Below are 13,862 nucleotides of genomic sequence, written 5' to 3'. Positions count from 1 at the left end.
ATAAGACACATTTTAAAAATATATATGAAAGTTTAGAAATGGTAAAATAATAAAAAAAAATACATAATATGAATATAAAGAGATCTTATAAAAGTTAAGGAATAGATATAAAATATAATCATGCATTTTCATATAAACTGTTTGGACGATGGCGAGTTACCATATTAAGTGATGAGATATTTGAACTACAAATTTCATTTGAATCATTTATTGGTATATTGACTTTATCAGATAAACATTTTTGTTCTTTTATAATTGGTTTATAAATTTCAGTATCATTTTTAATGGCTTTTCTACTCATTGGAATTAAACAACATGCTAATCCTTTTGCACCATTAACTGCAACAGAATTTTTAACATCTGGAACTTTTTTAGTGGGAAATCTTTCAACAGGTAATTTTAAATATCTTAATGATCTTGTTGTCAAAGATTGCCTTTCAAAAGATTTTTTTTTTGTTTCAATAAAAGTAATATCTTCAACAGTACAAGATTCACTTTTATTAAAATTTCCACAATTATTATAAGAATTATTGTTATTTTTAATTAAATTTGGTACAACATTTTGACAATTACCATTTAATGATTTTGAAATATTTTTATAACTTTTTGATTCATTTAAATTTGGTGCAATTGAATTTTTAGTAATACTATTTATATCCTCAGTCTCATGCAATGACTGTGGATTTGGTGCAAACTTAAAAATAGATGATTTGTCCCGTGCTGACAACATCTTAAATTGATCAGGAGTGGATGATGAAGAGGATGAATATGAATGATAAGAAGTATCACTATGAGAATGTAGATAAACACCAGAATCATTTCCAACATCTAAACTATCATCATTACTCTTGTCATAATGATGAAAATTAGTATTATCAGATATTGGAGTTTCTGATCTACAATAAAAAATGGAAGAGGGGCAATTTATATTTTTATTTAACTGACCGTCAGGAAAACTCGTTAATTTAGCACTCATTGATGGTGGGATAAGTGTTTCTTCATTTGAATTGGTACTACTTCCACAATCTTCTGATGAAGATGAAGGAAGTATATTAAGTAACTGTTTTTGTACTTTCCTTGTAGCTAAAGGAACTTTAAATGATTTATCATTTTTAGATAAATTATTCATCTTACCAGATGTTTGAGAATTTTTTTCAAGATTTTTATATTGATCATAAATTTTTTCTTCTAACATCTCTTTAATATTACCAAAGTTTTCAAGTTGTCTCTAAAAAAATTTATATTAATTAATTAATTAGAAATAAAATAAAAAATATTTACCCTTACCTCATATCCTTGATCTCTTGTATAATATGTATCCTTATTATTAACATTCATTTGAAGTAACTCTTTATTTTTTCTTTTAAGATTATTACATAATTCATTTAACATACTTGTTTCTCTTTCATAAATATTTTTTAACTTTTTGTATTCCTCTTTTAACTCTAAAAGTTCTTTATCTTTTTTAACAAGAATATTATTCATATCATCTATTTTATGATCTAATGAGGTGTTTCTTTTTATCATTAAAGATTCATTTTTCATCATAACCTGATGTTCCTCTTTCAAACAGTTAAATTTATTTTTAATATCCATTAATTCTTTTCTTATTTTGTTATCTTCAATCTGTTGTGCCACTAGTTGCCTTTGATTTTGAACATTAATAGAACGTTCCTCATAAAGTTCTTCTTCTAAGTTGCGATTTTTCTTTAAGCATTGTTCCATGTTTGCCTGTAACTCATAAAATTCAGAGTCACTCTTTAATTGAGATTTTAAATGTTCAATTTCAGAACGCCTCATATTATAATCATTTACCAGATTACCATAAATATTATTTATACAATCATAATCTTTAACAAGACTTTGATATGCATCCTCAACTTCTCTTAATTTTTTCATATACTCATTTTTTTCTACCTGAGAGGCTTGTGTTTGTTTTCTTAATGTTTTAATTTCTGAATTTAATGAGTCATTTAATAAAGTAATATTATCTAGATTTAAATTTATACTTCTTTTTTCATTTTCTAAATCTTTTATTTTTTTTAAATTAATTTTATTACTATTTTCTAAAACTTCTAGTTGACTTATTTTATTTTCAAAGTGAAGAATTTTTTCTTTATTTTCTTTGTTTTCTTTAATAAGAATTTCTTTTTCTTCATCTTTACATGGAATCTCACAACTATCTTTTCTTAATCCTTCAATGTCTTTTTTTAATATATCTAATTCATTAATCTGTTTTTGACGTTCATTTCTTAATGCATCAGCCTGTTTTCTGGCGGCATTAAAACTTTCCATGAAGACAGAGTCAATGGCAGTTATCAAATCTGAGTCATCCTTACTACAAATATTCTCCAAAGCATTATTCATTTCACTTCCCAAAAATTGTTCACCGTTAATTTTCATAGTTTTGATTACTGTTCTTAATCTACTAATAAGATCAGATATCTTATTTCTTTCACTTTCAACTTCACCACTTAATTTCTCCATTTTAAGATGTAATGTTTGCATCTCAATCTTTAGGGAATCTCTTTCTGACTCCACCTCTGAGAGAATAAAACATTTCTCAGTCAAATTTTGTTCATTAATTTTTAATTTTCTTGACAAATTATCAATTTCATAACATTTCAAATTCAATTTATTTATCGTCTCCTCACAATTTTCTAATTTCATCTTAAAGACATTTCTCTCATTTTCTAAAGTTCTTTTCTCCCTAACAACATTTGAGTTATCAACACTTATTTTATCTATAATTTGTTTTAAGTCATCCAACTCATGCTTTTGCCTTTTCTTGTCATTTTTAACTTCTTCTAATATATTTTCAATTGCATCTTTCTCATTTTTAATATCAGAAATTATCTTTTCTTTTTCCTCCAAAGTATTCTTTAATTCAATAATATCATTATTAATTTTTGACTCAATTTCAATTTTATACTCATTCCGAATATCATTTAATTGTTTTTTGGTATCTTCAAGGACCTCGCTTAAAGTAACCTTACCAACTCTAAGTTCCTCAACTTCTTTTAAAAGTTTTTGCCTATTTTCTTCCTCTGTATTTAATGTTTGTTTAATTTCTAAAAGTACTTTTTCTTTTTCAGCTAACTGTTTTTTGTACATTTCAATTTCATTTTCAAGTTTTGTACAGATGTCAGATTGGCGATTTGTCTCATTTTGTAAATTAAAAGAATTTTCTAATTGATTTTTTAAACTTTGATTTTCAAATATAAGTTCAGCAATCTTGGGCCTCTCACAATATTCTATCTCCTCAGCCAAACTTAGTGTATGCTCCTTCGAAAGGCAATTTGAATTATTTAATTCTAATTGTTGTTGTGTCTCTGTATATAATTGCTCTAAAGTTTCAATTTGACATTTTAATTTATGATTCTCCATCATATAATTCTTGGAATTTTCTCTTTCTTTTTCCAAGTCTGTTTGTAACTCTTTATTAATAGCCTCCTGTTCAGAGGATTGTTTTTCAAAAATTAACAATTGATTAACTTTATTCTTTAATTGTTCCTCTTTTTCTCTTTGTAATTTTAAATTATCATTAAATGTAGTAACTTCTTTTTCTAAATCTTTCATTCTATTTTTATAAAATTCATAATCTAAAAGTTTTTTTTTCATATTATCATAATCAATCATCTTCCTTTCAGCATCTAAAAGTTGATGTTTTAGGCAATGTGCCTCATCTTGCCATTGTTGTGCTGTGACTGAATCTTTTAACAATTTCTTAAGTTCCTCCTCATATTTAGTTAATTTTTTTTCTTTTATTTTTAAATTATCCATAAGACCTGCAATTGTGTCATCTCTCTCATAAATAGTATCTTTTAGTTTTCTATTTTCATCATTTAATTCTGTAATTTTAAGATTTTCACTTCTTTCAAAGGCAGTTGGAGATGGAGTTCTGGTACTACCACGATCAGATAAATCATTCATATTTTTAACAGAATTATAGGAGGATGTTGTTGATGAGTATGTTAAAACATTTCCACCAATAGAGGCATTTGTTGAGGATGATGTATCAGATTCCATATCTAATGCTAATTCCAATATACCCTTAGCATAAGAATCTCTCTCTTTCATAATTTTTTGAAAATTTTGTAATAAAGCATAAAAATGTTCCTCATCATGTGATAATTGTAAAGAATTTATATCCATTGTATAATCAGCATCATCAGTAATCTATAAATAAAAAAAAAAACATCCATGATTAGATACACCCTCTGAAATATATTGTATTTTTACCTTTTTAATCTCTGATAATAATGCATTTTGAAGATCACAGCTCATAGATTTGAATCGTCCAATAAAATATTCTTTTCGTTCGCATTGAACTGTACATCCAAAAAGAAGAAACAATAATTTGTTCATTTCATGTCCTGATTGATCTATAAAAATTTATTTATTTATTTATTTATATATAAATAAAGTAAACAAAAAAAAATAATTTGAAACATTTTTATATAATTATAAATAAAAAAAAAACTTTTTTTTTCAAAAATTAATTATTTATTTCAATTTCTTAATTTCATATTAAAGATTAATTAAAAAAAAAAACAAAATAAAGTAATAAATGTGATAATATAATTAAGCAATAAATGACTATCTACTTAAATATTAAATTAATTTAGAATCATCTTACTGTATAAATAAATATTATTCTTAATGCCATATTTTATCCAAAGAATAAACAAAATTGTTTCAAATCTTTTATATAATATATTTTATAATAACATTATACCTGCGAACAAGTTATGAGGATTGGTATAATTTTATGATAACCAAAATATGTATATAAAAATATTCGTACAAAAGATAACGTATATATTATAACATTTATATATATATATATATATATATATATATATATATATATATATATATATATTATGATAGTAATACCATACAAAATATAATAAATATATAACAATATATATATATATATAAAAGGAAAAAGTAAAAAGTAAAAAGAAGAAATAAAATTCAACTGTTTTAAAATGAAAAATATTTAAATCATTGTTGTCAAGATTTGAATAGAAAATGATGAGTTTTAATTTGTAACAATACTACAAATATCTATATAAGCTTTTTCAAAAATATACAATTATAATACTTCATTTTATAATAATTATATATACATATATACATTATGAACGACAGGCAAATGTATAACTTTTTATCATGATGAATTATAATAATTATTTTTATCTATTATAAAATCAGTAGTATATATAAGCTTAAATCTTAATTAAAATAATTTCCTTAAAAGCTTTAGTAATGATTTATGTTATATAAAATGAAATATAGTAATTAGAGTATTTTTAATAATTTTATTATAAATTATAATATATAAATGATAAATAAAAAGAGGAAAAAAAAATGGAAAATTAAATTTTAATTATTTATTCAAAGAAATATTATTATTTATAAAAAAAAGTTGATCAAGACAAGTAAACCAGAAATATTTTTAAAGATTGTACTTTCAATGGAAAAATAATATGTATATATATAATATAATATCTTCTGAAATTACTGTTAAAAGACAAAAGTCAGATGAGCAATGTCATTTTATCTCTTTTAAAGTAAGTTATGTCTTTTGAGATCAACCAACAAGTAATGTGAGTAATTAAAAACATTAAAACAAATATAAAAGTTTTGATATAAAATGCCTAACTGTCGATCTTCTACAGATTATAATCATAAAAAGATCAGGTGGTAAGTATGTGGTCGCGCCAATTCGAGACATTACACCCAATAATAATATAACTATTTTTAATCTGTTCCTGGCACTGAAACAATAATAACTAATGTTTATTAACATAACTAAAATATCTTCCTATTTCTTAAATAAGAATAATAACAAGAAAATATAATTAAGTAATCGACTTTTTATCATTCTTTTATAAATGTTTAATGGTATAGTCATAAAGAACAATTAAAAATATATGTATATATATATTACAGTTTGGCCCTGACAATATCTTAAATTAAAAAAAAAAAGGACTTATCAAAATATTTAATAATAATAGTATAAATATAAAAGAAATATTTTAATTTGAAGTGTCAAAAAATTACGTGAAATTCTATTGCATGTATGAAAATAATAAAAATATAAAAAAAATTTTTGTAGACTGGATTGCATAAGTATTAATGACCAGTTCTTGTTTTAATCTTTCATTTAAAATTCATCAATCACCAATATTTATCTAGTAATAATATTGAATAATACAGAAAAATGATAGAAATAAACATTTATTATTATTAAATATTCCTTTTTAATATAATAAATTCTTAAAAACATCCTATTAAAATTTTCTATATTTAATAATATTTAAAAGAATAAATAATTTATAGTAAGATTGGATCATAAAAATATATATATAAATAGTATAAAGAAAAAAAAAGCAATTATTAGATATTAGGTTGTTGATTGTTAAAGAAATATATATTGAAATATTTATTTTTAGACAAAAGATATTTCCTATGACGTGTTTTATTATTTATATTTAAATATAAATTTTATGAGTATAATTAATAGAAAGAAGAAAATAAAATTAAAAAAAAATGTTTCAAAATATGGACAAATATTTAAACAATTCTTACCTGTTGATGGATTTCTGGCTATTGATATTAAATCAGGTAGTGACATCACAATCACTCTACCAAGTCGATTCTAAAATTACAAAAATAATTATTCATGTTTATTAATAGTTTCAAGTATCTTTTTATAATTTTAAAGAATATAAATTGTTTGCAGAAAAAGAAATATATATATGTACAATTAAAATTTATAAACTGATTATAGTATAAAATAATTAAAGAAATTATACAATAGCAAGTTTTATTAAAATTAATTGTATTAAATATATATATATAAATAATTAATATAATATTATAAAAGTACTTTTGAAAAAGAAAAAAAAATTAAAAAAAAACTTGTATAATCAACAATAATTTTTTTCTAGTAAAAATAAACGTTATAATAGTTTGCAACAAATATAGAAAATAATTTTTTTTTCATTCATATATTTTTAATACTTTTAAATACTATAATAATAATATATATATATATAAATATATTAGATCATCAAAATACTATCATTTTATACAATTAACAAACAAAATAACTAAACGACAATAGAAATTATTTGCTACGGTTATATTAAAATCTTCCAATAAAAATTAATAACTCTGGTGGAGTAAAACCTTTTTAATTGATTTAGATAGTTTAAAGAAATAAAATATTTTTATATTATTAAATTTTAAAACTTCCACCCTAAGTATATATACAACATCTTTTAATTTTACAAATAATTATATTTTATTAAATTGATATTAAAAGAATTATTAGAGGAAAAAAAAAAAATTGGTGCTTTGTAAGTAAAGTTTATTAAAACTTTCAAAATGCATAGTATAATAATTTTAAGAAAATAGGATATTTATCATTATAATATATATAAATATTTATCAGTTAAACTCATAAAATATGATTTAGATATTAATTCAATGTTGTTAGATACAATGTCTCTGATACATAGGAAGTGTACCTATACAAATTTTTATTTTTACTAATCATTTACATTAAGATATTACTATAAAATGAATAATCAAATAATAAAGATAACAGTTTTTAAAAGATTTAACATATTTATGGAAATAATTTAATGAGATACAATATTATTATTAATTGTAAAATAAAAATTTCCATAAAACTATAATATTTTTGACAATTAATTTTTGATTTTAATTATATATATATATATAAATGACAATATTTTATTACAGAATGCCTTTATATATAATAGTAATAATTAAATTAAAAAAAAAAAAAACAAGAAGTTAGCTAGATTAAATTATTTTTTATATATAACTTTCTAGATAGATTATAAAAATCATAAAAAAAAATTTAATTATATAAATTAACTTGTTAGAAAATATTAATAAAAAAAAAAGATTTTTATGATAAAAAATATTATAAAACTTACTTCATAAAATTGACAAAGATTACTTAATAAAACTTTAAGATATTTTAATCTTCCAGTAAAATCTCGAATTTCCAAATTAGAATTATTAATAAGATTAAAGTCAATTGAGTCAGAGTCACTGAAATATAAAATTATAGGTTTAATATATATATTATATAATATAGAAAAAAAAAACTTTTTTTTTAACAATAATAAGCAGTTGATCAAAGATCAAAATTATTTTTGTACTATGTTAGATAAATTTTTTAACATATAGATTATTTTGATAAAATAATCATTTTATGATGTGTTACGTAATTGGTATAAGGAAACTGCAAATATAATTAGATGTCCTATTATTATTATTAAAGTATACCCAATTAAATCACATTTTTTTTTAATAATACTTTTCTAATTACATGTAACATAAAATTTTCTAATAAAATAAACTCATTTATTATAATTAATTATAAATTTAGTCTATATTTAATAAAAATATTTTATACAAATAAACTTACGCATAAAAATATACTAAATTTAGAAGAAATCCATCACAAAGATCTTTATACTGTAATTCAATTCTTTTAAAATTATTTTGTATAGTATTTTCATTATCAATATTATAACCAATTTTTAATGTATTTACTGGAATTAGTGGTTCTTCTCCAGCTAACAAATCTTTAATCCACTCGGCTAAACAACCACCCCAAAAAACTTCTTCATTCATTTGAACGAATAAATATTATAAACATATGATTAAAAATGAACAGCAATCATAAAGGAAATTGATATGATTAAAGATTAATGATACCAAGATAAAAACTATTTCAATGTTGATGAAAAGACCAATGAAGCTTAAAAATTTTTTTTTTTATAAAATAAACTTTTATAAAACTGATTTAATGATCCTTCTATATATAATTGAAACCTAAAATAAGAAAATAGAAATAAACGAGATAAAAATAAAAAAAAAAGAAATACAATGTGGAAATAAAATAAATTGGTGAATAAAAAAAAGATCATATATCAATTTTATATACAATAAATAATTATGTAAAATGTCCGGAATCACTAGAAAAAAAAACAAACAATTTCAATTATAACTACATTACCGATACTTATATTTGAAGAAGTTGTTAAATAGAACTAATGACAATATAATAATGCTAACTTTCACACAATATATCTTCTTTGTATTTTTATAAATTAATAAGAATAATATATAATATTTTTAAGTAAATAAATTTTATCTCAAATTAACTTTCTCCAAATAAACTTTAGAAGAAAGGTAGTGGAAAGAAAATTGAACAAAGCGTCAAAATTAACTGTCCATTTATTTAAAAATGATAAAAAAAAAACTAGTTTTAGTTCCTTAAACAATTTTTAAGATATTTAGCGTAATAACTAACTAGCTAATTGATACAAATGATATATATATTTATTTATTTATTTGTAAGAATGTTCTCTATTTTATATAACGTAAACTTAATAACATATAAGATAGTGTTAAAAGTCATGAAATATTATAGAAAAAAAACTAGATTTTTTGGAGATTTAATTCTTGAAATGAACATGTTTTCTTTTTAATTGAATTAACTATAAAGGTAAACTTATGCCAAACAATAGACAATTTAACCATACATAATATTAAAAAATATTTTTGTTAAAGAATATTATAGTAAAAAAAGAAAAAAAAAAGACTACACAATAAATAAATAAAAAATTATATATAATATTAATAAAAAAAAATCAGCATGATTTTAGTACAAATAAAAATGATAATATTATCATATGCACTTTAATTAAATATATATATAGATGAATGAATGAATACCATAGTTTAAAATAGACTAACTAAATGAATCAAGCCTCAATTTATATTTTATACAATATGATACATACTTGGAGATTAAAAATAATACAAACAACAAAAACCCAAATAATAAAATATAATATTATTTTAATCCTCAATAAAAATTAATAGAACTAAAAACAAGTACAATAAATCTTTAAATTGAAACTAACCAATTTAATTTATAAAAATGATTCATTTTTTTTTATTATTAAAAAAAAATTACCTGATTATATTATTTTTAGATACAAAATTTTTAATTAATATTTTATTAAGAAAAATTATTTAACATTAAAATTTTGTGTCATTGGATGATAAAAAGTAATTTAATAGAAATAAATTAAGGTATCTATATTTAATAAAAATTATAAAATAATAAAAAAAAATGATATATAATTAAAGTTACCATAAATCATCTAAATCACCATATTAAATGAATTAAAAGGCTTTCAAAGAAAATAATTACTTTGTAAGCAAATTTTTACCAATAAAATATAATGTTTATTTATCAACAAAAAAAAACTTCCTACTGTTTTGGGGTTGCCAATAACAATATCATTAAATATTTAAAAAGTTGTCAAACCTTGTTTTATAAGGTAAAAGTATTATTGTATAATGTTACAAGGGCAAGAAACTAGAAATATCAATGATTACATAGGTCATTAAAAATGAGGAAATATTTAAGATAAATGTATCATACAAAAGAGTGATAAGGTTAATGAGAAATAAAAGGAAAAAAAAAAGATAATTGATAGACAATATTTATTTTTTTTTTCTCAAAATAATAAAAAAAAATTAAATTTTTATTTGTAGACTTCATGAATAACAACAATATAAATTTATCATTTTTACAATAAAATAAAAAGTAAAATATTTAAACATTAAAATATTTTATCTATACAAATGAAAAATATATAAAAAAAAAAAATTTTAATGAAATAAATGTTTACAAAAATTTTTGATTTAATATTATATAACAATAATTTTTCATATAAAAATAGTAATTCAAAGATAAAGAAAAGATATTTTTGTTAAACAAATAATAAATATAATAATCATTTAATAGTATTATGATATTAATTAAATAAGGTGTCATAATTTCTTATTTAACAATATCAAAATTCATTTTAAACTTTATAAAAAAATATATATATAAAATTGAGGTAATATATATTTATAAATTTAAAAAGTAAAATGTTAAAATTTTAACCAAACAATTATAAAAAATATTTATTTACTTAAAAATAAATTTATGAATGTATTAAAATTGTAATGAAATTGAAATGATAACAGTAAAAAATTTTTCACCTAACTGTATCTATAGAAATATGAAATACTATATAGTAAGGTGTGGAGAGGAATTAAAAAAATGTATATTAAACAATGCATGATCAAATTATTTCTCAGAATCAAAAAAAAAAGAAATTTTTACTGATTAATGTTAACAGTATCAAAAGAAAGCTTCTTATTATGTGTAAACTTTTACAGATAAGAACAATCTTTCTAAAGAGTGTTATATATTTCTTAAAAAAAAGATTTTTTTTTTCTACCAATTTTTGAGCAAATATTTAATGTTTCCATCTTAATAGAAATAATATGGGAAAGAAATTTTTTTTTTTAAATAAAATATATTATTGGTCATCTTGACAAATTTATATTATTTCTTAAAAGTTTAAAACTAGAACCACAAGAAAATAATAGTCAACTTTTAAGTTAGTAAAGAATAGAACAATTTATATTATATTTCCATTACTTTATTTAAACAATAAATGTTATTACTATTGATATTGTGTCATAATCACACAAATAATTAAAAAATAAGTATATGATAGAATAATAAGGTAAAAACATATTACTAATAGTAGTGAAAACTTGAAATTTATGGTTCAACTTTTTTATCAACCTTTGTTTAATTTATATATACTAACATTAGGTGGATTTATTTTTTTTTTTTAATTTTTGTTTATTCATTTTCATATAACATTTGAATAAAGCAATTAATTTACTATGTTTTATATTATTAAATAAATACCTATTTTGAAATATTGTTAGTAATTATTTACAAAAAATATTAAAAAAATATGTATTATTAAAAGAATCCTTAGAATATATTTAAGAATAAAATTTTTTTTTTACCATTCATAATGATTAATAAAAAAAAATGTAAAACTAGTAGATATTGTTAGAAATAAAAACCTAAATTATGAGTGAATTTTTATAACAAAATATTTCTATTTAAAGATATGTATGTGATAAGGTGTTATAAATAAAAGATATTTTGTAGTTTATAAAGAAAAAAATATAAGATTATATACATTAATCATGATATAATCATGCTAAAACCTTTTTAGTATTTGTTAATAATTAAGGATTTAATATTTTAAAAATTGATAACAATTTTTTTTCTATAAAAATTTGATAATTTTATTATATATAATTACTAAAAAAATTTTATAAGTCAAATAAAATATAGTAATAGAATAATATTATATAGTAATAATGAACTATAAACTTTTATACATCATTATCAGATATAAATTAATAAAGTTATTTTAAAAATATTACAGTAAACATGTTATTAATAATTATAAATTTATTATCCATAACAATGTAGTCCCTTTTACAAGTCTCTATCAGTTAAAAGAGATATATGAGAAATATAAATTAGCCTTTATAATGCTAACACGTGATGATGACCTATTGTGACCTAAAACGGCATGAACACTAATAAACAATTTACGATAAATAAAAATATATACCTCTATTTATAGATTAAGCTTAACAAAAATGAATCAACTTAACCATTCTATCTAAATCAATATTATTAAGTAAGATCACTTTTTTTAAATAAAATTAATTATTTATTATTATATTTATCATAAAACTTTATAAATTTTTAATAAAAGGCATTTATATATATACTATATATTATATATTTAAAATAATTATTTTAATTAAATTGTTAAAAAAAATATATAACTATTAAATAAAAAAGAAATTATGTAATAAATAAAACGAATCATAATATAAATGTAGTTGGCATCTCATGCAAAACTTTAAATAATGTTTTATACATTTATTGAATATTGAACAAGCAGGTGTTCTAATAACACATTGCACTAAAAATTTTAGAAACATTCGCTTCTCTTTTATGACTACTTACAAGCAATATGGTATAAATGATGATTAATTGTAGCAAAATAATATAATTTGAATTTACTACTTTTTATATTTTATATTACTTATATATACAACTAAATTTTTATCTAAAAAATTTTTTTTGATAATCATAAAATTACAAATGTTACTTTTATTTATAAGAAAATCTTAAAAGAACTAATAAAAAAAATTAAAAAATAATTACTTTTTTTTATAAATTTGTTATAACTGTTAACTTATCTTTAATGACTATTTTATTTCGTTTTTTTCTCTCTATATTAGCATTTTTATTGGTGTCACAATAAAAATTTAATTCACATCCAGTACTATTACTATAAGCAAATGATAATAATATACAAGTAAAATAGATAACTACAAATCAAAGGATTTCATTTAAAACTCGTTTTAGTTGTTAAATGATTTTAATAAAATGAGTCAAATGTTACCTTGAGAAGTTTATGAGATGGCTAAACAGATGTTTGAATAAATTGGTACATCTTTCTCTATATATGCCGAAAAAATATTTAATGATGGGATAAAATTATACAAAAACTGACATTCAACTTTTATAAAAAGAAAAAAAAAACTTATTAGAAAATTAGCATTGAATATATTTGTCGCTTTAATAATACAATAGAATTTTAATCACTTTTTTTAAATAGAAAGTAGTCATTTTTTTTTGTTAAATAAATAATAAAATCAACACAAAAAAAAGTATACATAAATATAAATTATAAATAAATTAAATCCTGCTTACGTTGAAATAACTTCTTATCTATTTAATATGTTCCAGTAACAAAAATACAATATTTTATCTTCTTGTTTTCATTTCTTGTCTTAACATGAGATATCAATTTACATAACTTTTAATTTCAATACATTCATTGTAT

At 19.7% G+C, this 13,862-nt stretch overlaps 1 protein-coding gene across 1 annotated transcript; it reads right to left on the bottom strand.

Annotated features, from left to right (window-relative positions):
* Positions 1-118: 118 nt before the first annotated feature.
* SRAE_1000118800 (Girdin) lies at positions 119-8,688 on the bottom strand (the record flags this gene model as incomplete). Its single annotated transcript, XM_024648112.1, has 7 exons — positions 119-1,092; positions 1,135-1,228; positions 1,282-4,179; positions 4,243-4,385; positions 6,601-6,670; positions 7,983-8,100; positions 8,480-8,688. 7 exons carry the CDS (start codon positions 8,686-8,688, stop codon positions 119-121), a joined length of 4,506 nt encoding a protein of 1,501 aa, XP_024502123.1.
* Between the last annotated feature and the right edge of the window lie 5,174 nt (positions 8,689-13,862).

Source organism: Strongyloides ratti, assembly GCF_001040885.1.
Source record: "Strongyloides ratti genome assembly S_ratti_ED321, chromosome : 1".
NCBI lineage: Eukaryota > Metazoa > Nematoda > Chromadorea > Rhabditida > Strongyloididae > Strongyloides > Strongyloides ratti.
Note: the sequence above shows the minus strand (reverse complement) of the source record. Positions and strands in the feature narration are given on the sequence as shown.